General features: G+C 45.1%; 1 protein-coding gene across 3 annotated transcripts in view; it reads left to right on the plus strand.

The window, feature by feature from the left end:
* The first annotated feature begins 1,176 nt into the window (after positions 1-1,176).
* The window catches only part of LARP1B (La ribonucleoprotein 1B), a 71,834-nt gene continuing 47,937 nt past the window's right edge, over positions 1,177-25,073 (plus strand). For 2 of the 3 annotated variants that reach the window (XM_084856016.1, XM_084856014.1), the window contains exons 1-6: positions 1,177-1,943; positions 9,538-9,599; positions 11,516-11,575; positions 14,410-14,581; positions 15,484-15,651; positions 15,759-15,896. In XM_084856016.1, the coding sequence (XP_084712142.1) occupies positions 1,589-1,943; positions 9,538-9,599; positions 11,516-11,575; positions 14,410-14,581; positions 15,484-15,651; positions 15,759-15,896 (955 nt within the window). In that variant the 5' untranslated portion in view covers positions 1,177-1,588. The remainder of the gene's footprint in view (positions 1,944-9,537; positions 9,600-11,515; positions 11,576-14,409; positions 14,582-15,483; positions 15,652-15,758; positions 15,897-25,073) is intronic. The other variant, XM_084856015.1, reaches the window with a different exon arrangement.

Consider the following 25,073-nt stretch of genomic DNA (forward strand, 5'->3'; position numbering starts at 1 on the left):
AGGATACTGGAGCTGTAATAGGAGGTGGAGGCCTTTTCTCCCAGCACACAAGAAGTGTACTGCTCCAGACACCTTTTTCTCCTTTCCTCCTTTGTTTCAAATACCTTTTTGAAGGCTGCATTTTGCAGGTAAGCTTTGTTTCAAAGACTGGACAAGCTACGTTTCAAAGCTCTGGGGCCAACCTTCTCATTCTGTGAGTGGGGTGCCTAAGTAGAGAATTGGGGTGGCTGTAATGGCAGGTGGAGGCCACACACCTTTTCTCCCAGCACAGATCCAAGTGTGACAGCATGCACTCCTTCTGAACCAAGGTAGGAGACTATTCTTCAGTTTAGTTACATGCTAAATGCTTGTAAATATTTGAAATGCAAAGCTTAAGTGCCTGTATGGTCTTTGCAAGAGAGGTGGATGGATGGCAAACTAGATGTACTTGGCTCTGTCTCTGGTGACCCACTCAACCAACAACAGTGGGCACCAGCCCCTATGGGCTATGGCAAACATGAACCATGGTGAGGAATATATCAGAAGGTGATTCACGGGCTGTTTGACAGCTGCTATGGGGTGGAAAGGAGAGGTTTTTCCTTCTACTTTGCTTCAGGTAGGTTTCTGAACATATTTGATCTTCTGTACCTATAACTAGCAGCCCATTGCAGTTTTCTGTCCCTAAGCATTGCATTAGTGTGTCTGCAGATGACTCTTTCCCACTTTGCCTGAAATGAAGAAATGCTGCAAGTGCTGAATGTGCTTAGCACGTAATGGCCATTCTTTAACCATATTTTTGGTAGATGTGGGCTGCGTTCTGACGTTCTTTCAAGCCCCACATTCCTGTCCGCTATCGCGCCGCATTGGGCATTTCTGCGCCCGCCTGGTGCGGGGGCTCTCGACGCTACCCAATACCGGCGGTACCCTGCGCCCGCCGCCCGAGCGCCCGCCGCCCCGACGACCACGGCCACCCGGCTCGTCCCGAGCGGGAGCAGGCCGGGCGGAAGGCAGAGAAGGAAACGAAGAAGAGAAGCACGCGGCCTCGCTCCGCGCCGTTGTGATGTCATAACGCATCGAAGAGCTCGGCGGCTCCGCCTCATTGCAGCGACCGCCTTGGGCCGCCCTCTTCTCCCCACCCTCCTTTGACTCCCCCCCGGGCGCTGTCCCGCCCGCCCGCCCGCCTCACTCTCTCTCCCCGCCCTCCCCCGGCGCGAGGTAGCGCGCACGCCACAGCGGTGACGGGGTCTTGCCGGACGTCTTCACCAGGCCCACGAAAGCTGTTCCCCGGCTGGCGCAGCCCGCCTCAGCCGGAGCCCTCGACTCTTCCCGGCGCGCGACACGGACTCTCGCCTCTGCTCCCCGCCACGGGGCGGCGGTTGAACTACTCGCTGAGGCGAATGAGCGACGCCGCCCCCGGAGGCCGCTGTTCGGGCGGGGGGGCCGCTTCCCCGCCAGGCGCAGCCCCCGTGGGGCGGGCCAGGCCCCCCGCGCGGAGCTCCGCGTAGCGACGCGCCGCTGCCCCTCCCCGCTGCTCTCGCTCTCTCCCCGGCAGCGCCCCAGCGTCGGAGGGGGAGGGGCGCGCAGGACCGCGGCGCGGCCCCCTCTCGGCATGTCCGCGGCCGCCTCGCAGCCACCGCTTCGGGCTGCGGAGAAAGGTAGTGGCGGGGCCCGGTTGCCCGAAGAGAACCACCAGGAGCAGCTCCCGCTTCCTTCCGGCCGAGTAACCGAAGCCCTCCGGGAAAGCGGCTCTGGTGAGGGGCTACAACAGCAAGAGGACGACGACGAAGACAGCGACGACAAGCGGGGGCGGCAGCAGCAGCAGCAGCCGCCGCCTCGCGGGGTCGAGGCCCCCCCGCCCAAGGAGAACCCCTGGACCCGCTGGAAGCCTCTCCCCGAGGCCTCTGGCAGTAGCTTATCCCCCTCCAGCGCTTCCGCCGGCAGCGAGTTCGCTCCGCAGGACCCGGGTGAGGAAGGGGGGATGGCAGAGGAGGTTGTCAAGCCCGGGGGCAGTGCTTTGGTCTGCTGGGGGGGAAGAAAAGAGCCCGGCGCGCTGCTGCTGGTGGCGCGGCGGCGGCTTGGCCTCGCGTTTCTTTACAGCGCTCCCCTCTCTCCTTTCCTGGTCGCAGCGGCGACCCCAAGTGACACGGGCGTTGGAGAAAGGCGTGTGCTTGCTTGTCCAGCTAGCTGGTGCCAGGGAGTTCTTTGAATCCTGCTTGCACTTTCTCATATGTCGCATACATGGTCAGATTAGGAAATGAGCGTGAAGGGGTGTGGCCTGTCTTGGAGTTGTTTTATGAGAAGGAAGGTGAGAGCGGAACGGCTGAGAAGAGCTAGATCTCAGTTGATGGTGGCGTCGTCTGGAAGTGAAAGCGGGCAATTTTATGTTTGGGGTGGGTGGGAAGGCGATTTAATCGTGGGAATGTTAAATACCTGATAGATCATCTAGATCGATCCTAAGGGGAGCGAGGGAAAGACTCCTGCAGAGAGGGGGAAACACCCTCACTATGGCTATCGTAGAAATCAACTTAGGTTCTCTTTGTTGTTTTGTTCTTGTATGATGCTGGTTAGTTGGCTCGTCTGATATCTGAATCCTGTACTGGTACCATCTGTGTAGGAAATAGTATCCTTGCTTGCATATAAAATTGCTGTTTCGGTGTCTATTGTGCATGTGTGTACACTGCAGTTGTAAGCACATTTAGGATCATTACATATGCTCTATACATAATGGTATTAAGTACATTTTACTTTCCAAAGCAATAGGCCAATTTGGTAATTCATGAAATAGCCTTTATTGTTTGTTTGGCTGCTATGCATGTTTTGTCAACACTACAGTGTCTGCAGTATCTACAATATTTCAATAAACTTGAAAAACATACCTTTAAGAAATCGTGAAATACTACATAGGTGTCCTCAGTTTTCTGTCAGTGGAGTTAATTGAGTTAATTTTATTTTTATTGAATCAAGAGTTTCTCTTCATAATTGATTAGGGTGCATGAGAGAGTATGCTGATAGAAGCAAATTCACTAAGCAATTGGCTGGAAGGACGGCTGAACCAATACAATCCGAAGCTCTGAAATCATTTCAGTTCAGTGGTTTAAAACATTGTTGGCTTTTGTATCCATAATTTCAGTAAAAGCCTGACAGTGTTTTGATTTCTTTAAAACAGATATTTGTGCTAATATGTTTCTATTATGGCTTTTAAGCTGCAATACTATACTCACTTACCTGGGAGCAATCCCCATTGAACTCAGTGGGACTTACTTCTGAGTAGACATGTATAAGATTGCATTGTCAGATGACGATCAACCATTGTAGTAATTCTCATGTGTTTCTCTGTAGCCTATGCTTTGTGGTCTTGTAAGAAACTTTAATGTGTTTCTTACATTAAATAGATTTTGTCTATCACAAATCACAGTCTGCCACTTTATAACAGGAATGATTATGATATGTGATTCAAGGAGCAGCAATAGTCATGCTATGGGAAATCATAGAGTTTATTATGTTAGTGCCCTGGGATTTGGCTATATTAAATTGGCATACTAACAGCACAATCAGGAGCAGGGCTGCTTAGAGGATTTATGTATCCTGGGACAGGTGTGATCTTGAGGACCCTGCCACTGTCCCCTACAAGGACCTGTCTGTGTATGTGGTTCTGGTGAGCAATGTGCAGGGTTATGGCCAGTGGTATGCACAGGAGCTGAGGCAGGTGGAAACCTTACTTGTGGGGGCCCAGGGCAAATTGCCCCAGTTGCCTCCCCCAGGACAGCCCTGATCAGGAATAAATTTATTTGAATTTTTATAGACTTACTCCTTGGTAAATGTGTTTAGCTTTGTAGCCTAACTTTTGCCCCAGATAGCTTTTGTATTAAAATGAGTTTTAAGGTAGTAAAACAGTTAAGAGAAAATGAAAGGATAGTTAACATAAATTAGGCCTTTTTGTTAAATAGGTAATTTGGTCTGCAAAGTTAATTAATAGATGCTGTTCAGCCAGATCCTATATATGTTCAGCATAGATGCCCCACTGAGTTCACTTACTTCATTCATACCCCCAGGGCTAGTTCTTTCATATTTCCTCTCTGAAGCATATTGTTGCTCATATATGTATTCCAACCTTCCTCCAAGATGTTTGGAGCAGCGTATATGACATTTCCCAGTGATCTCCAGTTTGGATCAGACTTGCTTAGCATCAGAAATAGAACTGCATCAGTCATCTTCTGACTATTTTCTGGGCATGGTTTGAAAAAATAGGACTGTAAGGGAGCAATCCTATGGCCGCTAGACAGTGGCTAGATGGTCATAGGATACCTTATTTTCCGGGAACCGACTTTGGAGCCTGCGCTCCGAAGTCAGTTCCCAGAGAACCAACCTCCCCCTCCTTCTGCACTGCCTTGGAGGCAGCGTGGAACAGCCGCGTCCTCCGCGCTCACAAGAGGAGTGCGGAGCGGCTGAAAAGGGGCATATCTGGGGGAGTTCTGGGGTGGGGTGGGGAGGGCAGACATGCCTGTACGACACATCCAGTGTGTCATGCAACACATCCAATGTGTCATACAGCAGCTTCCTCCCTCGCTCAACCCTCCCGTGGCTAGACAGCTGAAATTGACTGTCTAGCTGAAAATGCAGGGCAGAAGTGCGGAGGAAATTATCCCCTCCATGCTTCTCCTGCCCTACATTGGATAAGTGGTTGCCTCCAAGTTCAGAGACAGCCTCCTATCTGGATAGGATTGCACCCTAAGGGAGTAATCATATCGAGGGTGACTGCCTATCCAGTGCAGGGTGGGAGGAGTGGTGAGGAGTGGATGTCCTCCGCGCTCCCGCCCTGTTTTGGCTGTCTAACCACAGGACCTCGGAGTGTGGGAAGGGGCTGCTGGACGACACACAGGAAGTGTCAAACTGGCACTTCTGATCTCCCCGCCCCCGGGAACGCCCCATTTTCCCTGCTCCACACTGCTCTTCTGAGCACGGAGTGCAGGGTCAATCACGGTGCCTACGAGGTGGCGCGGGAGGGAGTGGAGGTTGGTTTTCCAGAACCGACCTTAGAGCGCGGGCTCCTAGATCGGTTCCTGAGAACTGACCGATCCTATGGCTGTCTGGCTGTTGACTACCGGCCATAGGATTGCACCCTAAAAGACTTGAATTTTTTTATTTCGGTCAGAGAAAGATTCTCCCATTGGGGATGGGCTGTAGCTCAGTAGTAGAATGTATGCTTTGCATGCAAAAGCTCCCAGCTTCAATCCCTTTTTTCTCCAGATAGGGAAGACATCTGTCTGAAGCCCTGGAGAGCTGCTGTCAGTGAAGACACTACTGAGCTACAAGGACCAATTGTCTGACTAGGTATAAGGCAGCTTCTGATGTTCCTAAACTATGGGTAGATTTACTTCTTAGCCATGGTGAAAGAGGCATTTACAACTATTTAATCCTGTTGTGTGCCAGTAAATAAATAATTTGAATTTGACTGCCACACAAGAATATTGCAATAAAATTGCCCACATCGCGTAGTAAAACAAAAATCATGAACAAATCATGAAAATTTGAGAGCTTTGGTAGATGACAAGACCTAGCTATATATTCAGATATTTATAGAAGTGCTGTATGGTTTGCTTCTCTTTCTATTAGGCAACCAAGATCTCAATTTTTAGGGGCTATTTCTAGCTCTTTAGGGTTCTTATGGTTCCCTCTTTTGTATATGAATCAAATCTCTTTTGTACATGAATATTACTATTAAAGACTCTAATAACCTGATCCTAATCATGTTTGCCCCAAAGCAAGGCTGTGATTGTAAGCGTAGTCTCTGGGAAGTGAGTTCAGCTGATCAATAAATGATCAGAATAATTGCACTGTAATTAGCGGGTTGGATCCAGATTTAGTTTAAAGTAAACTCATTTAAATCAATGGGTCAAGTTATGACTGACTAAGTTCCATTGTTTATGACTAAACCTAGATCCAATCAGATCTTCTTGCACCATCAAAGCACAAAATGATCTACATGAAGTGTGATCTTTTGCTGTTAGTAAGTTGTACATGGAATATATTTGGTCTAAGGATGTTTATTAAATACTAAAAAAACATTGTTCACAAACATACAAATTCAGTGAATGCTTGTGACATGCTGGATTTATGGTCAAACCGTAACTCAAGTCTTTTGATAAATTATTTCAACATGTCTCCTCCCTTGCTATTTTTAGCAAAAGAGCTAAGTCCTTAAATAAACATGTCATGACCAGCTGTGTTTAAGAAGGGCCATATAATTTGCATAAAATCAAAATGCTAGTTGGCAATGTTAATGTTTGGAGGTGAGTACTGGTTCTTCTTTAATTCCCATGTAACCTAATGTTCTGGTTGGTGAGACTTGATAAAATTTGCCTAATTAGTTTGTTGAAAAATAGCCATATTGATTGTGGATTAGTTAACCCTCAAATTTACCATAATGAAAGAAGAGGCCTAGTGTGGTATGGTAGATTGTGTTGGACTTGGATCAGAGAGACCCCAGTTCAAATTCCTGTTCAACCATGAAACTCATTGGGTGACTTTTGGACAATTACTATCTCTTGATCTAACTTGCCCCATGGGGTTTTGTGAGGATAAAATGGGGTGTGGAAAAAGAACCAGGCATGCCGTTCGACAGGGTGGATTGATTTAAATACAGGTAATTTACATTATTATTTAAATCAATAAGAGAAACCCCTGATTTAAATGAAGTTTGTTGCTGATAGTTCTTCACATATTTCTTGAATGATGGTGTAAATGTTCCACCTCAGTTACAACTCAGCACAGCATTTTAGATCATCAAGGAGTATATATTCCTAGATAGTGTTTCTCTTATGCCCAGAAGCCATGAGTTTTTTCTGTGGCAGAAGTGTGGGAGAATATAGGAATTGGAAGCTGTGTCTTCCAATAAGATCTTACCTTTTTCTTTCCAGTTCACTCTACTGTTCCTTTCCACTCTGCCTCCAATTGTCCTTTCTTATATTGTCTCTCAGTCCTAAACAATTCCTCTGCCTCACTTGGCCCAGCTCTTTATGTAAGCATATAACAATAACAGTCCTATTCAGCTTGTGCCTTTGCACATGTGACTTCAGTTAGAGAAACATAGTAAGCTGCTATACCCTGAGTCAGACTAGTGGTCCATCCAACCCAGTATTGCTGACACTGACTGGCAGCAGCTCTCCAGGATTCCAGGCAGGATTCTTTCCTAGCCTTACCTAGAGATGCCAGGGATTAACCTGGAAACTTCTGGATGCAAAAGATGTGCTCTACCATTGAGCTTTGGCAAAGTCCAGAACATTCAAAATAGCAAAAACTGGTTGTTAGACTGCACAGAGCCATTTTTATGAGAGGAAAAACTGAAATGAATGCCCATGTTTGACTGGTAGGTAATTCAATGTGTGTGGTTGTGACAGAGCCATTAATTCATTTTTATGGGACTGTCATGGTATTGTGTTGGTCTAGCATGTTTGTGATTACATTTAATTGTAACTGTTATTTTTTAAAAGATAAATGTATTGTTTTTTATTTATTTATTTTAAAATTTAAAACTATTACATTTTTAAAATCTGTTTTTTTTAAAATAGTGATTTTTATCCATCCTGCAACTTGAGCTCCCTTGGGAAGAGTGAGATCAATTATAAAAGAAATAAAACACTTCTGTGATGAGTAGCTGTAACATACACCTCCAGCCCAAGCAAAAGAAGATGATGAATACTAGTGTTCGTTGTGTTGATATAACAATCAGTATAACAATTAAGTTATTATTTAGTGAATTTATAGATCACCCTTCTGTACAAGGCTCCCAGGACATTGTACAGTTTAAATAATAATACAAATACATAAAATTCATCAGAAGAACAATTCAGAATTACAGAAGCAGATACAAGGATTTAAGGATTTATTGAGATTGATTTCACTGGATAAAATGTATTACCATGTCTTGTCTTGGAGCCAATCTTAGGTGTGCAGAAAATAAACTTCACGGATTGTTTCAGGCTTAGTTTGCAGAATTGACCCTCAAAATGGAAACTTCTTCTAGAAGATGGGACTGAAATTCAAATGTACACTTCAGTATTTATTTGGTTATTGTTTTTATATGCTGCTCTATAACCAACTTTCCAAAGTGGCTTATGGCAAGAAGAAAACAAATTAAAATTGCATACAATCAAAGATCGATATTATTACTATGTACTACTTGTGTGTACGCTGATAACTAGGGTACCACACTTTAATAGAAACAGGAGCATGCTTTGCACTGCATATGTTTGAAACACTAAATGACAACTTACATGTTATAAACAGTTCCTGGATATGGAAATAATGAGTTAGATGCAGCAAAGTTTAGGTTGAAGGGAGATGGCAGAATGTGACTTTCCCACCCCTCCTCCTTCTGGCAGCCCCCCACACCCTGAAAAACATCTTCTGGGGATCAGGGTCCCTGCTGGAGGAGGGAGCTGGCTTTGCTTGATTTTCAGGATTGCCCCTCAACCCGCCCCCCGGTACCACAGATTACCCTATTCAGCAGGGTCCCCCAAATCTTAGAAGGTTCTTTTCAAAGGATTGAAGTCACATTCCACCACCCTTGATTCCATGCATGTTTTTCTGGATGCAACTTGTTTTTTTTACCTATGCTGTTTCCAAAAAAATCACCATTTAAAGCTGCCATGAATTGAGATTACTAGTCATCTATAGTTTTGTAATGTGTTTATTAGCTACATTTATAAAAACACTTCATAAAATACATTCTCTAGGTGACATTCTCTGTGGGGTGTCAGTTATCCTATTTTACTACAACCCTATGTATGTCTACTCAGAAGTAAGCGCTACTGAAATCAGTTACACTTAAACCTAGGTAAGTATGTATAGGGTTACATTCTTAAGCTTCTAATTTAGTAAAGTGTATGTTGATGTTTGTAAAGACTTTGGCATCTTACCTGGTTATTAGCAGTATTTATGAACACACTTCGCAATATACTTTAGATTTGCTAAGAAAATGTGGATTTTTAAGCATGTTATTAAACCAGTTTATTTAAAAATCAGTTGCACTATGTGGGGACTAATTTGCTGTTCCTTGTGCTTGAACACGTTTGAGAACGCATACTGAAGTAGAGTTTATAATGCTTTAAATTCAGGGATGGGGAACCTTTTCCAGCCTAAAGACTGGATTGCCCCCAGAAAGTGCCAGCAATGGATGTGGATAGACCTGGAAGTGGGTGTAGCCACCCCACTCTCACCATTCACACGCTCCATTCACACCATTCATTCTCTCTCTCACCCCCCCTCCATTTACACCTTTTGCAGTCCCATCTCTTCAGCTGATCCATGAAGATCAGCTGAGTGGGGTATGTCCCCTGCCTAGTGCTGAGAAAGGGGATCATGATAAGACATTTTGCCTAGGGAGGGTGTAGGGCCTAGCAGAGGGGGCAGAGTCTGAGTAAGAATTTGGTGGGCAGGATGGGGAACCCCATTGAGCCTTATCTGGCCCACAAGCCAGGGAAGGTTTCTCATGCCTGATTTAAGTTCTGCAAAAAACCTTCGTTTACTCCAATAATTTATCTCTATTTTTCTTTTTAGAATTTCAGAGTTCTGCTAAAGTCATAAAGGCTGGGAAATCGAAGATAAAGAAATCCAGTAAGGTGTGTATTGGGAGGCAGGCAAAAACAGTTTTACGTTCTTTTAATTGGGATTCCAGTTATTTAACTTATTAATGTACATGAAACCCTGTATTTGTATGTTTACTAAGTGTGACGTGCTTTATCCAGAACAACACCTTTTTTACTTCAAATAGCTCATATATGTGCAGAGCTGACTTTTTTAATATATAAAAGACTAAAAAGCATGAACCATATTGGGATTACCCTAATTATTTTAGGGTGCAACCCTATGTGGACTCCCAGCAGCCTCCAAACTCAGAAGCTGCCGAGTATCCAGTGCAGGGCAGGAGAACAGTGGAGGTGATCTTCGCCTCCGAGGTCCAGCTGTCCTGCATTTCTGCTAGATGGGAGATTTTGCCTGTCTAGCGGCAGCACCTCGGAGGGGGAGGGAAGGAGGCTGGGGCAACCATAGGATACGTCGTATCTCAGCTTTCCTAATCCCCTCCCCACCCCAGGAACACCCCCTTTTCCCCGTCTCCGGCGCTCTTTTTTCTGAGCGTGGAGAGGTAGCTAGCGTGGTTCTCTCAACACTGGTTACGAGGGAGAGGGGAGCTTGGTCCAGGAAATGGAGCTATCCTATGCCCCCCCCCCGACGCTGTCTGCAGGCATAGGGACACTCCCTTAATTGCTTAGTTAAAGCAAAGCATATAAGACATCTTCTTACTCAAATTTAGGAAGATGGCTAGTGTCTGGCTTATATAAAATATTTTTTTCATATCTAAATGTAGGTTTTTACCATTTATTGGTTGTGCTTTGTAGAAAGGGAATGTACCTACTGATTCGTCTGTTGAAAGCTGCTTTCGGTCTGGCTGTTGAACTGAACAAGCCATTCACTAATATAGGTGTTACCTTGAGAAGCAGAACAATTGAATTGACTGAATGTAATTTTTCATTGGGATAGAAAGGTTTTCCTTACCAAGAGCTGTACTGGAAATATATGACAAGCAGGAAAATTACATTTATTTAACATTTATATTGTATGTAATTCAGATCTGCATATGATTTTATGAACTTGGCTGCTTTGTTATAGTTACTATGTGAGTAGCAGTATACTATTACTGTCAAACTTGAAAAAGCTGACCCTATCCAGGCCAAAAAAAGGTGTGTGGATTAGAAACAATGAGAATCAAAACAAATCTAAACTGTGCTTCTTTTTACATGCTGTTTCCATTTGTCCAACACTAATCTTTTCAGTCATATAATGACCTGGTTCACACAGCATGACAAGTCAGAGTACAGGTTCAGCGTGGGTTGTTGGTGAATTGTGGGTTGTTGTGTTGTGCGAACTCAGCCACTCTAACAAACCATGCTTTGTTAACCAGAACAACTCACAGCTCAGCAACAAACCATGGGTTGTCTTCATGGGTTGTCTTCGTGGGTTGTTCATGGTTAACCCATACGGCTGGATTCACACAACAGAGCAACCTACAATTCAGCAACAACCCACAGCTCAGTGTGACAACCCGTACCCAACCCACGCCCATCCCACACTCTGACTTGTCATGTTGTGTGAACCCAGCCAAGCTATGCAAGCTCAAACCTGCGGGGGTGCGTGTGTGTGTGTGTGTGTGTGTGTGTCTCGGATTCTTAGGTTACCAAACAGCCTGTGGACCAAAGAAGTGCTGAGAGAGGTGGTAGTTCTGGCTATGCACTGGGGGTGGGGGGGTGCGCGTGCTGGGATTAGGAATTGTGGAGCAGCTTGCTGTGTTTGCTTTTGTTCCCTTGCTGTTTTGTTAATCAGGTTTTGTGAGAACTCAAGAAAATTTGTCAGTGGATTGTATTGTGTATCTAGCGGCTTATAAAACTATAGCACAATCCCATTGTCAAATGTGGACACTTGACTGTTTGCTCTTAAACTAATGAATCTGGACAATAAATTGCTTTCGTTATCATTGCAGGCAAATTACTTCAGTGATGCAACAAATTGGCCAACACCAAGTGAAATTGCAAACTCTGAAGTAAGTACACTTCTAACATTTATTTACAGCAGTGGTGCAGTTCACCACTTCCCTGTGGCAGGCGTCACTTGGCCCTAAGCTAGCAGAGAAAGAACATATTGTACTTGGCTCTTCTCACCATTTTGCCAGTGTGTCTCATTTCCTCCTGCCTTTGCACTGCCACCATAGTGTTCTTTCCCCAGTTGACAACAGCACCATGGTTTCTTCCATCTTAAAGGGCTGGGGCAAGCAATAAGTTTAGGCTCATGGTGGTAGCAGCTGGGAGCTAACAGGAGATGCGGTGAGCAACAGCTGAATAAGTGTCAGTTCATAACTGCGTGCAAGCCTACTTTATGATGAAGAAAAGCTTATTTCCTTGAAGCTTAAAACTGCAATGACAAAATTTAATTATTTGTAGATGGCTTTCTTTTTTTCTGCACCATATAAAATAATTTCATATTGTGACCTTTGCAAAACACAGTATAAATGAAATGGAATAGAAATAATTGGTGCATATAATGTTTTGTTTACTTTGAAAGCATACTTGGTTTGTACAAGACAGATCTATTTACTGACAGCAGCCTTCACTCTGTATGCAAATGTCCAAGATCACTTTTTAAAGTATCAAGAAGGGCAACCAGTAATTAATTAATTAATTTTATTTTAAAACTGCCGTGTAAGTGAAATCTTCTGGGTTATTATTGTTTTGTATTTTATAATAAAATACCATTTTTATAATAAAATATAATAATAAAACAATGACAAAACAAGTTAGAGAAAAACAGGATACAAATACTAGCGGCACGTAATAAAACCAAATGTAAATCCAGCAGCAGGAATAATTATCTGAAAGCACTAAAAATGGTTCCTATAATGACTGGGACAATGCGACCTTAATGTAGGAGCTAGGTGAGCCTGTCTGGGAGAGACATTTTACAGATGGAGTGCCACCACTGAAAAGATCCTCTTGTAGCCATCTGCCTTGCCTCATTTGGTGGGGGCATATGGAGATTGGCCTCCAATGATGACCTGAGGATCCAAATAGATAAATATGGGCTCCTTTGGGTAACCTGGCCCTAAACCATTCACAGTTTTAAAGGTTAAAACCATCACTTTGTATTGGGACTGGAAATAGTCTGGCAGCCAATGCAGATAGCAGAACCCAGTACTATAAGTACCACAGGGAGAACAGCACTTCCTTCTGGAAGTGGCCATCCATGTAGGAGTGGAACCACTGCAGTATAGTTCCTTCTCATTCCAATTCAGACAGCCTATCCAGAAGGATACCATGGTCAATGGTATCGAAAGCCACTGAGAGATCCGAGAATTAATAGGGTCTCACTCCCCCTGTTGCTCTCTTGGCATAGATCATCCCACAGGACACCAAGGCAATTTCTGTTCCAAAACTAGCCTCGGGCTGGACTGAAATGGATCCAGAAAGTCAGTTTCTTCCAGGAGTGCCTAGAGTTCATCAGTGCTCACTCACTTGAGCACCCTGGGGCCATTGGCAACTGGCCTATAGTTGTTTTCATCTTCAGGGTCCAGGAGTGGCCTAATCACTGCTTCTTTAAAAGAGGCTGGTACTGCCCCCTGTCTCAAACAGGATTTTGCAACCTTTTGGATGCAGCTGGACATCCCCTTACAATTAGATATGATAAGCCAAGAAGGGCAAGGCTTTCAGAAAAATAATTTGGGGCAATTTGATCCCGTTTCCTCCCCTCCCCCAGTGCAGTACAGCCTATAAACTTTAAAGAGATAATTATCACTACTCAGGGACGTGTAAAAAGCAGATACTGTTTTAGGCTGGGCTGTGTCCCCAGAATTTGTTGGAGAGGGGAAGATACATGGACCACCCATCACTGCTGCAGCAAACCTACTCCACCCATGGAGTTCCTTGTCAGAGTGGCTTGCAATAATAACAACTGATCTGTGTGTCTGCAGCTTACCTACATAAAAGTGGCTTACAGTGGGAGCTGCCACTGTTTAGCTGGAAGGGGTCCTGTAAGGTTTGCGGAAATACCAGCTAAGTCTTTCTGTGAGTTGCCTCCAAAGAAAGATATTACAGAGGTGAAAGAATGTGAAGAAGGGAGTAGGGAAGGATAAAGCATTATCATATTTTTCCAGTTATTTTAATACTATGTTTATATACTGCAATAAAAGTGTGACATTTCAAGAGTCCAAGGCCCGCAAAAAGACAGGAAAATTAAGCATATTTAGAATGTACTAGATACAACGGTGTTAACATTGGGCAGTGTAATAGGTTTGTCTCTATATATAAACTCAAAGTACATATTTGTCTGAAGATCACCAAACCTTACAGGTTCCTTATTTTATGAAGGACTACCCACAAAGTCTTTGCTTGTTATCCAAGTTTTGAGAGGTTGAAGAGATTGAGCCATTTGCAGGAGACTCTGTAGGTGTATTTTCTCCTTTGCCTGTTCTGGATGGGATTGCACCAATGAGCCTATCTCCCAGACCTGGGAACCATGCATACGCAGGGCTTCTGTCTTTCCAGGATTCAATTTCAATTTATTGGCCCTCATCCAACCCATTACTGCATTTAGGTACTAATCCAGGACTTGCACATACAATGAATTTGTATGGTGGGGAAGTGGGATTGTGGCAGGAAGTCTCACCCCAACTGTACCATAAACATGCATAAGTTGGGACCAAGGCTTGCCACTGTGATCCTGCTACTTCCCATGTGCATAAATCGTCTGGTCAGTCCTTTGGTAGTGGGGGAGGAATGTTGGACCAAAACATCTATTTTGTATCATGCTCAAATTTGAAAAAATAGCCTAAATATTTGAAGAAGCTGAGAATTCAGCTTTAACATTTTTACTCTTGTGTTATAGTGTAAAAATACAACTAATCAAAATAAGAAAACTCCGATCAAGAAGGAGAAAGAAGAGAAGAATGAAAGGAAGAGTAATAACAAAATCAAGGACAACTTGGAAATAAATCCAGATATTCCTGGAGAAAATGTTAGTGAAGATGAGGCTCAGATTAACAATCAGAGGAAAAAAGGTTGGTCTGGATATTAATGTTATTTGTATCTTTAGGTATGTGAGCTGTGTTTGAAGAATGGAGCAGTGTTCTATATTTGTACTCTCTATTTCTGACACTTTTAGAGTGCAATCCTATGTATATTTAGACAGAAAAAGGTCCTACAACTTCCAGCATTCCCTGGCTGGGGCATGCTGAGAGCTGTAAATATGCATAGGATTGCGCCCTTATTAACATTCTCCCCTACACTTCTAGTATAGATTCACAGTACAGGCCTTTCATGTAATCTGAAAGAGCATGGGATAACAATCATTCACCTGCAGTACGAATCCCATTGCCACAGGGAAGTTAGAGCTTATATTGTAGCAGAAAGGGGGATAAGTTCCTTTTTCTTAATTGCCAAATACCTGAAATGCAAGTTACTCTGTTGTGATTGGATTGTTGAACAGTTGTTCATATGTACAAATGATGGCTTTTTTAATGCAAGAGATTGTGTTTGTAGACATTGTAAAAAGCTTTTGAACTGAAAATAATTCATATGTTCTGTTTCACGTGGGATGTTGTAGCAGACATTGATAGAGACTGGTAGTTCATTCTAACTAGAATTTGATAATCCAAGAAGTCTTTATAAATATCCTTGGTAATGAAATCCAGGTGACATGGAAAATCATCTTCTAAAGTGTTGTCCAAAATGCCAAAGTGTTCTCTCAAGAGTCTGTGACTGGGATTTTCACTGTGGACAGGATGGGAAGCAATTTCTGGCATGTGGAGGACTTATTTTTTTGGGTAGAAAGGCAGTCTGTGATATTTGCTGCTATTTTTTAAATTGATAAATACATGAATTTAAGTCATTGCAACTAATATTTAAGAAATAATTGTATTATATTTTATATAGTCAATGGGTATTCTTAACAGCATTATAGTTCTATATTTTACTCTTGAAGGTAACAAGCACAAATGGGTGCCACTTCATTTAGATGATATGAAACCAGATAACCAAGATAGACCAGGATCTCGGAACAGTTCAAGATCTCAACCAGAAACTAACAAACTTGGGCCTCACAACAACAGACGCAATGAGACAAGAACTAGTATGTCACTTAAAATTCAACTGATTTGTGTCTTACATGTTGACATCTGCATTTTAAAACTTCAGTTGTGTAACTGCAGGAATGTACACTTCTTCTGTTTCCAAAAGGCTGGCGACGGGATAGGGAAAAACGAGATGATCATGATGAAGTCTCTAGTGTGAGAAGTGAAGGTGGCAGCGTTCGAGGATTTTACAGAGGAAGAGGGAGAGGCAGGGGAAGAGGACGTGGAAGAGGAAACCCTCGAAGTATGAAAATAGAAAATTATTAAGAAAAAATGGTATTGAACATAAACATATTAGACTGTAAAGCTGTCTTCTATAATGTGAGTTGGATACGATGTAATGCCAAGCCATGGTTTGCTAATGTGAATAAGCCGTATGCTTGTACTTACTCTTCCCCTTCCGTTCTCTCTGCTTGCTCTTATTTTCCCACCTCTCCCTTATCATTTAGTGACAAACAACAGTTTGAAATAAGTTTAGCATCTTAGTTTTTGGGTAAACTGGTGTGCCTGGTTCAGATGTAACAGAAAACTATAGTTTGCAGAAAACTATTGTTTGATGGGAAGGGAAATCATAACATATAATTGTGGTGAAAGGTAGCTTAAGCTAAGAGCCTCTCATCTTAAGATTCCATTTTACCTGTCAAAATGGCTGAGTTGTGCCATTTCACACTTGCCCTCACTCTGCATACAGACCACCCCACTTGCCACCTCAGCCAGCAAACTCTTTTTAATCATTCTGTCTAGCAGGGAGAGAGGAGAAATAGCCTCTATTTTGCACCAACAAGCTTGCCTCCTACTCACCATTGAGCTATCCCAAACCCTTTATGTGATCTACTCATCAAAACCGGGTAGCCAGGCTCTGTCCCAAAAGATGTCCCAGTCCACCTGATCATGGCAAAAAGCCCCTCTGTTAGGTAGGGGCTAGAGGCCCCTTCCCACCTTCTTACTCTGGCTTGGTGGGACTCAATCTCCCCCGCCCTCCGCTTTTCCTGAATCGACACACTTCATAAGACCAATATTGTACTATGAAAATTTATCATCGTCTAAACATGAACACTAACCTTGCGTTCCTGATATGAGTATCTCAATCACGGGTGAACAACTTGTGGGCTGCATTTGGCCCCAGGATGCCTGTTGTACAGCCCCCATACTCCCACCACCATTCTCCCCCCTGCCCCATTGATCGTGGTCTCTGGGAGTGGGGGGGAGGGAAGCTAAACCTCTCCCCCCCAGTGAACTTCAAAGCAGCCAGCATTGCTGTTGTTGTACTGCTGATGTTGGTGTGGGAGCAGCAATGTTGCTGGGGTTTTGCTCAAAGCAAAGTATTGCTCAAAGCAATAGCTTGGCATTATGTCCGAATCAACCCTATGTATTTCACTGTTCTTATAAACAGTAGCATTTGGGTTTAGTTGAAGAAAGATACTTGTTGCAATTTAAAATAACCATGCAGCTTAAGAACAGAATTGCCTTGCTGAGTCAAGCCAAAGGTTCATTTTGTTCAACACTTTTATTTCCAAGGGTAGCCAGTATAGATGCTGGCTCACAAACAAATCATAATAGAGTTATCCTCTGTTTGCCCCTGGGATACTGTCTTTGAACATGACATTTCTATTTTAGCCATCATGGTTAACAGTCGTTGATAGAACAATCCTCCGTGAATTTATCTAACCCTACTCTTAAAGCTAACTTAAGCTAGTGGCTAACGCCTCCCTAAATTAATTATCTCTTGTGTGAAGAAATCCATCTTTTTGGTCCAAAATGGAAGCCAACCAATTTCACTGGATGTACTAGAATTCCAAGGTTTGAGAGAGAACCGTTCTTCACATTATTTGCACTTTTTAAAAATGACGACTTCTCCAGTCTAAAAAGTCCCAATTTCTTGAACCTTCCTTTGTTGTGTAATGCTCCAACACACTCAACTGCTTTCTTCCTCTGCACCTTCTCCAACTCTTTGTAAACTTGGTTGAGGTGGAGCAACAAGAACTATGCACAGTATTTTAAATGTGACCACACCATACATTTATATATGATATTTGTGCTATTTTTAGTGGTTTTCTTTATAATTCCTTACATGGAGTTCTCCTTTTTCACTATTTTAGCACACTGACGCAATTTCAGTGACCTTTCTCCTGTGATTTTAATTTCTCTCTGGGATAGTTAAAACACAGTTAGACCCGATTACTGTATATATGAAGTTTAGATTTTTATTTTTGTTCTTTTGCCCCGGTGTAAATCACCTTAAAACTGAATCTTATATGCCAATCTGTTGTCCTTTTCCTTAGTTTGGAGTGGTTCCTTTTGGAGCTCTTCACAGAAATTTTATAATCCTGAACAATATGTCGTCACCTACAGTTGTCTTCTTTTTCAGTTTTGTGCAGTAGTCTTTGTCAATCTTGACAACTTTGCTGCTCATATTTTACAATGTGCCTCTTTTTAAAAATAGAATTGACTGTAGAATCTTTCTGTTAACCAAACTGCAATGGTTGGGTTGGGGGGTCGGGGGCTATATATGGCTGTTATGTCCTTGTCACATTATTGTCACAAATTTTTGTTTAGGTGATAATGTGATCATGATATTGAGATGGCTCAGACATAATACCAAATCATGGTTTAGCATTACATTAATGAGCAGCGAGGAATCTCAGGAATGTGTGCTGTCTCCTACTTCACACACCTGTTTCCTTGTCAGATCCAAGCTTCATCCAAACCAGCAAACTCTGGTTGCCCTTGTCCTGCAGACCAAGTTTGCCTCAAACCAGGACTGGGGAAGGAATCATGGTGTTCAGAAGAAGAAGGGAATGCACAATCCTAAGGTGGTTCTTCGTGATCTCTGTGCATCACACATATGGGCTGTGCACCTGCATGGTGCTTTGATTCGGGAAGCTTCTAAAGCTGAGGAGTTTTGGCGGGAACCCTTCCCCCACCATCCCAGTGCATATGTCCCTAGTGGGTTCCCACTTAGTCCCCCAGTTGTCTTTCGACCACCATCGTGGTAGCCTCATGAAGGAACTTCTCCATGTTCAGCTTGGCTGAAAATGTCTTTATTGTATTGAGGTTTTATTCTTTTTTATCTTGTCTGTTGTTTCTATCTGTCTCTTCTGGCATTATATTGTTTTCTTTTGTTTCGAATCTAGCAATCGCCTGACAGATATATGGCCCTCAGAACACCATTTTGTAAGTTTGTCTGTTGCAGGAGCAAGTTACTGCCTATGGCCAGACATTCACTTTGCCTTTTTTGCTTGGGAGAGGAGCACGTTGTAGAATCTTGGCTGCACTGCCAACCATTTACCGAAGAGGCTTGGCGAAAGCTGTCTGATCGCCTATGAGCCATCTTGCAGCAGAAGGCGCTGGAGGCTGTAGAGGAGCCTAAGAAAATGATTGCTCAGCTTTCTCGTAGTCCTACTGAGGACATTTCTGTTGTGCTTGTACAAGTGCCGGGGCTGGAATCCCCTCAGCATCTTGCTCAAATTTCAAGGCATGAGTCTGAGCAGACAGGATCCACCCACGCTCGGGCGGTTGTTGGCACTTTCGTTGGGTAACAAGCTTACAAAAATGGTCAAAGCCTCAAAACCTGCTGCTGTCCCATCTTCTGAACCTAAAAAGAAGACGACTTCAAAAAAGTCAGCTGAGCTAGCACGGGTTTGATGGTGATCATCAGTTTCGATTGTGCCACCCATTCCACCAATGCCACAGGATCACCCACGATCACCTCTCCTGATTGCAGCTCCTGCTCCTAAACCAATGCTACTTTCTCCAGTACCAATGGCTGCCTCAGTTCTGACATAGGATCTGGTTCTGATTGCATCGATGTCGGAGGGTGAGATCCGGGATGAGACTGGAGGACAGCCTGCAGAGGAAGAATTACAGGGGAACTTGCATGAGAGTGAGCAAGAGGCTGAAGGTCAGTCAAGCAGAGGAGATGAAACCCAGACCTACAACAATAAGAAGAGAAGAGTAGTAGTAGTAGTGGTGGGAGACTTCTTGCTGTGTAGGATCGAGACTCAAGTATGTCGCGACGTGACTGAAAGGTTGCTTGCACTCATAAAGCCCACTGACAGGTATCCCTTTCTCTCATCCATGTGGGAACAAACGATACTGCCAAGCAGAGCTACAAAGAAATCACATCAGACTTTGAAGCTTTGGGAAGGAAACTCAAGAACTTTGGGGCCCAGATAATTTTCTCATCCATCCTTCCATTAGTTAGAAGAGGGATAGAAAGGGAAAGGGAAATACTCCGGGTGAATGACTGGCTACGAAGGTGGTGCCGGTGCAAGAGATTTGGATTCTGGGGCCACAGCTTTACTTCCTGGAAGATGCGCTGTTGGCAAGGGATGAGGTGCACCTCACAAAGGCTGGGAAGCATGTGTTTGGCCACAGCATGAAGAACTTCATCAGGAGGGCTTTAAACTGAATCCTACGGGGAAGGGAGATGTAAAGTTGGGGATAACAGTGGACGAAGGCTCATGCACCACAATGGAGAGAACAGCTGTAATAGCACCCAATAATAGTCTTCAGACACATGTAGGAAGAAAGCCAGACTATGAAGCACATGGTCTTCGATGTCTATATACTAATGCCCAGAGTATGGGAAACAAACAGAACGAACTTGAACTCTTAATACAAGAGGGAAATTATGACTTGATAGGTATAACTGAGACTTGGTGGGATGACTCTCATGACTGGAATACAGCAATTGAAGGATATAACTTGTTCAAAAAGAACAGGAGAAACAGAAAAGGGGGTGGGGTTGCACTGTATGTGAAAAATACATAGCTCTGCGCAGAAATACAGGAGGATGAGCTTGGTAGCCCCATCGAGAGCATCTGGACCAAAATAAATGGAGCAAAGAATAAAAGAAACCTGATGGTCGGAGTCTACTACCAGCCACCCAGTCAAGGAGAAGACGAGGATGAAACTTTTGAAAAGCAAATAGCCAATGTTTTAAGGAAGCATGATATAGTAGTAATGGGGGACTTTAATTTCCCTGATACTTGTTGGGAGACAATCTGCAAAACATGGCCCCTCCAGGAAATTCCTGACTCGTCTGTCGGATAACTTCCTCTGACAGAAAGTAGAGAAAGGAATTAGAGGATTGGCTATCCTCGACTTGATCCTAACCAACAGAGATGACTTAGTGGATAAAGTAGCAGTTACAGGAACTCTGGGGGAAAGTGACCATCTTATACTTGAGTTCTTGGTTCTAAAGGAAGCAAAAGCCGAGTGTAGTCAAACGCGTACCCTGGATTTTAGGAAAGCTGATTTTAATAAACTCAGAACAATGATCAGTAAGGTCCCATGGCAAACAATGCTAGCGAGAAAAGGAGTCCAAGATGGGTGGGAGCTTTTAAAAAAGGAAATTCTCAAGGCACAATTACAAACAATTCCAACAAGGAGAAAAGGTGGAAGACAACAGAAGAAGCTAATGTGGCTTCACAAAAAGCTTAGAGATGACCTGAAAACAAAAAAGCACACATATAGGAAGTGGAAGGAAGGCCAAGCAACAAAGGATGAGTACAAGCAGGTAGCACAGAACTGCAGGGATAGCATCAAGAAGGCTAAAGCTGAGAACGAGCTGAGGTTAAAAGCAACAAAAAGGCTTTCTTCAGCTACGTGCATAGTAAAAGACAGAGGAAAGAAATGGTGGTTCAGCTATTAAATAAGGATGGCAAAATGATAACAGATGACAAACAGAGTGCCTGCTGCTGCTGGGCCTGCTGCTGCCACCACCACCGCCACCACCAACACCAGGCCTTCCTTGTGGACTTCTGCCTGGCAGACCGCCAGTCCCTGCAGGACCAGGCCCCCAGGTACTGAGCCAGCTGTGCTGCTTCCACCTGCCCCTTCCTGGAGGGGCTGCATAAGCTGGCTGGCTGAGGTGGCCTGGGAGAGCCAGGGTCTGCAGGAGAAGCTGCCACCATTGGGGAAGAGGCGTGCCTGCTGCTGCTGGGCCTGCTGCCGCCACCACCACTATCACTACTGTGGACTCCTGCCTGACATTATTTTTAAGGGGATTTTTAATTGTTTTTTGTTTTGTTAATTTCTGGGGGATTTTGTTCTGTTTTTAGGGGTGGGTAGCCTGCCTGATAGGCGGGAGCGAGGGGGCATGTGTCCACCTGATGGAGGCAGTGGGGGGAGTGTTGGGGGCCAGAACATACTGAGGCTGTGCGGCAGGCACTGGTGGAGGGCTAGGGGCAGGCCATGCCAGGTAAGGGGAACAAGGGAGAGATGTGTAGTATCTGTCCCCTGCTCTAGGTCTGTCCAGAGCCAAAGGATGGCTGGGGGAGGCATGACTCCATCTTCTGGCCTTTGTTTGCTGCTCTGCAATGCCAGGTCTGTTACCCAGAAAACCTCCCTCATCCATGACATGATCCTGGATGAGGGTGCAGACCTGGCATGTGTTACGGAGACCTGGCTGGCCGAGGCTGCTGCTCCAACCCTTGCGGCCATGTGTCCAGCCGGATTTTCGTATGCACAGCAGCCGAGGGCTGGGGATCGGGGAGGGGGAGTGGCTGTTATCTACCAGGAGTCCTTGGTCTTCACCAGACCCTGTCTCTGGGAGACCAAGGTTGCTGAGTGCATGTACTGGAGGTTGGGCCTGAAGGGCAGTCTGGGGATTCTGCTTGTGTACCATCCACCCTGCTGCACGACTGACTCCCTGGCTGAAGTGCTTGAGGTGGTCTCTGATGTGCATGTACAGTCCCCTAACTTATTGGTGTTGGGGGACTTCAATGTACATTCAGAGGCCATCCTCACAGGAGCACCTCGGGACTTCATGGAGACCATGGCTTCCTGGGAGCTGCACCATATTCTAACTGGGCCCACCCATGTAGCCGGTCATGCACTAGACCTTGTGTTTGTTTCTGGAGAAGTGGGGAGTGATCTGGAAGTCGGGGGTATATCCACCACCCCCTTGTCATGGTCAGGTCACTATCTGGTGACGTTGGACTTCTCGGTTCCACAACCCCTCCGCAGGGGTGGAGGACCCATTAAAATGGTCCGCCCCAGGCGTCTTATGGATCTGAATGGATTCCTGAACGCACTTGGGGATTCTCTGGGGCACACCAACGGCCATTCGGTCGAGACCCTGGTGGGTGGCTGGAATGCCGCAATCACTGGGGCATTAGGTCTGGTGGCTCCGAAACGCCCTCTCCCCCTGAACAGGGCTCGGACTGCACCATGGTTCAATCCGTGGTTACGAGCTCTGAAACAGGAGGCGAGACGGCTAGAGCTCCGGTGGCGGAAGTCTCGCTCCAAAGATGATCAGACATGGGCTAGAGCTGTATCTTCAGCCTATCACGTGGCGGTGAAGGCAGCAAAAAAGGAATATTATGCTGCCTTTATTGCGTCTGCAGAGTGCTGTCCCAGGAGGCTGTTCCAAGTGGTCTGGAGCCTGGTTGGTCCTGTGGCTCCGGAACCACTGGAGCATTCTAAGGCCTCCTGTGAGTCCTTGGCAAGGCACTTTGCAGATAAAGTTTATCAGATTAGGAGTGTTATTCCGCACGCTGTGGATACAGTTAGTGAGCAAGAGGCGGCCTGTGGCAAACCGGTTTTGTGGGATCGGTTCCAGCTTCTTCCTCCTGATGAAGTGGACAAGGTGCTTTCATCTATAAGGCCGGCCACCTGCTTACTTGATCCTTGCCCATCTTGGCTCATTATGGGCTGCAGAGAGAGACTGGGTGAGGGGATCAGGGCGGTAGTGAACGCCTCCCTTGAGGAGGGAGTGATGCCATCAGCCCTCAAGGAGGCAGTGATAAGACCGCTCTTAAAGAAGCCCTCCTTGGATCCTCAAGTTCTGAACAACTTTCGCCCAGTCTCAAATCTGCCATTTTTGGGCAAGGTGATTGAGCGGGTGGTGGCGGTGCAGTTGAAGGCACACTTGGAAGAAACTGATTATCTAGACCCATTTCAGTCAGGCTTTAGGCTTGGGCATGGGACAGAAACGGCCTTGGTCGCCTTGGTGGATGATATGAGGAGGGCTCTGGATAGGGGTGAATGCTCCTTCCTTGTTCTCCTCGACCTCTCAGCGGCTTTTGATACCGCTGACCACAGTATCCTCCTGGACCGCCTGGAGGGGTTGGGCATTGGAGACACTGTATTGTGGTGGTTCCGGTCCTTCCTCTCTGGCAGGTACCAGAGGGTAGCACTGGGAGAGGAGGTTTCAGACCCGTGGCCACTCACTTGTGGGGTGCCACAGGGTTCCATCCTCTCCCCGATGCTATTTAACATCTATGTGAAGCCGCTGGGGGCTATTATCAGGAGGTTTGGGGTGCGGTGTCATCAATATGCGGATGACACGCAGCTCTACCTCTCGTTCAAATCTTCACCAAGGTTGGCCGTAGAATCCCTGTCCAAATGTCTGGAGACGGTGAGTGGCTGGATGGGGAGGAATAAGCTGAAGCTGAACCCTGACAAGACTGAGGTACTTTTGGTGGGAGACAAGAGGAGGCTGGGGGATGTTGACCTGGTGTTGAATGGGGTACGGCTACCCTTGAAAGACCAGGTCCGCAGCCTGGGGGTCATTTTGGACTCCCAGCTGTCCATGGAGACTCAGGTGTCAGCTGTGAGCCAGACAGCGCTGTATCAACTCCATCTGATATGGCGGCTGCACCCCTTCCTTCCCGACCATCTGCTCCCATCGGCAGTACATGCCCTGGTCTCCTCTCATTTACACTACTGTAATGCACTACGTGGGGTTACCCTTGAAGACGGTTCGGAAATTGCAGCTGGTACAGAACGTGGCGGCTCGCCTGATTAAAGGCAGCTGCCGGCGAGATCACATCACTCTAGTGCGAAGGAGTTGCACTGGTTACCAGTTGTTTTCCGGGCCAAATTCAAGGTGTTGGGTTTGACCTTTAAAACCCTATATGGTTCCGACCCAGCCTGTCTTAAGAAGCGCCTCTGGCAACACCAGACAGGCCGCTTAACAAGATCAGCCTCGGATGGCCTTCTCTCTGTCCCATCAGCCAGGACAGCTAGACTGGTGGGGACGAGGGAGAGGGCCTTTCCTTGGTGGCCCCCACTCTGTGGAACTCCCTCCCTAGGGAACTCCACCATGCCCCCTCTTTAATGAGCTTCTGCTGTGCATTAAAAATGTGGTTGTTCAGGCAGGCATTTGGGGTGGGTTAGGATATTTTAGAAACGTTTTTATTGTAGAATTTTATTGTTTTAAACTGTTTTATTATAAGTTGTACATCGCCCAGAGTGGCTGGGTGACCAGCCAGATGGGCGATTAATAAATTTAATAATAATAATAAAGAAAAGGCAGAAGTGCTCAATTCCTACTTTGGCGCAGTCTTCTCCCAAAAGAGGGTCTGTGACCCCCCTGGCAAAGGTGGCTGAAGGAGCACGATTGCAGCTTGAGATCGATAGGCATATGGTCAAGGAACATCTAATTACTTTGAATGAGTTCAAATCTCCAGGG

This window comes from Heloderma suspectum, chromosome 5 (assembly GCF_057233095.1).
Source record: "Heloderma suspectum isolate Gila_16-S chromosome 5, 16-S_ref, whole genome shotgun sequence".
NCBI lineage: Eukaryota > Metazoa > Chordata > Lepidosauria > Squamata > Helodermatidae > Heloderma > Heloderma suspectum.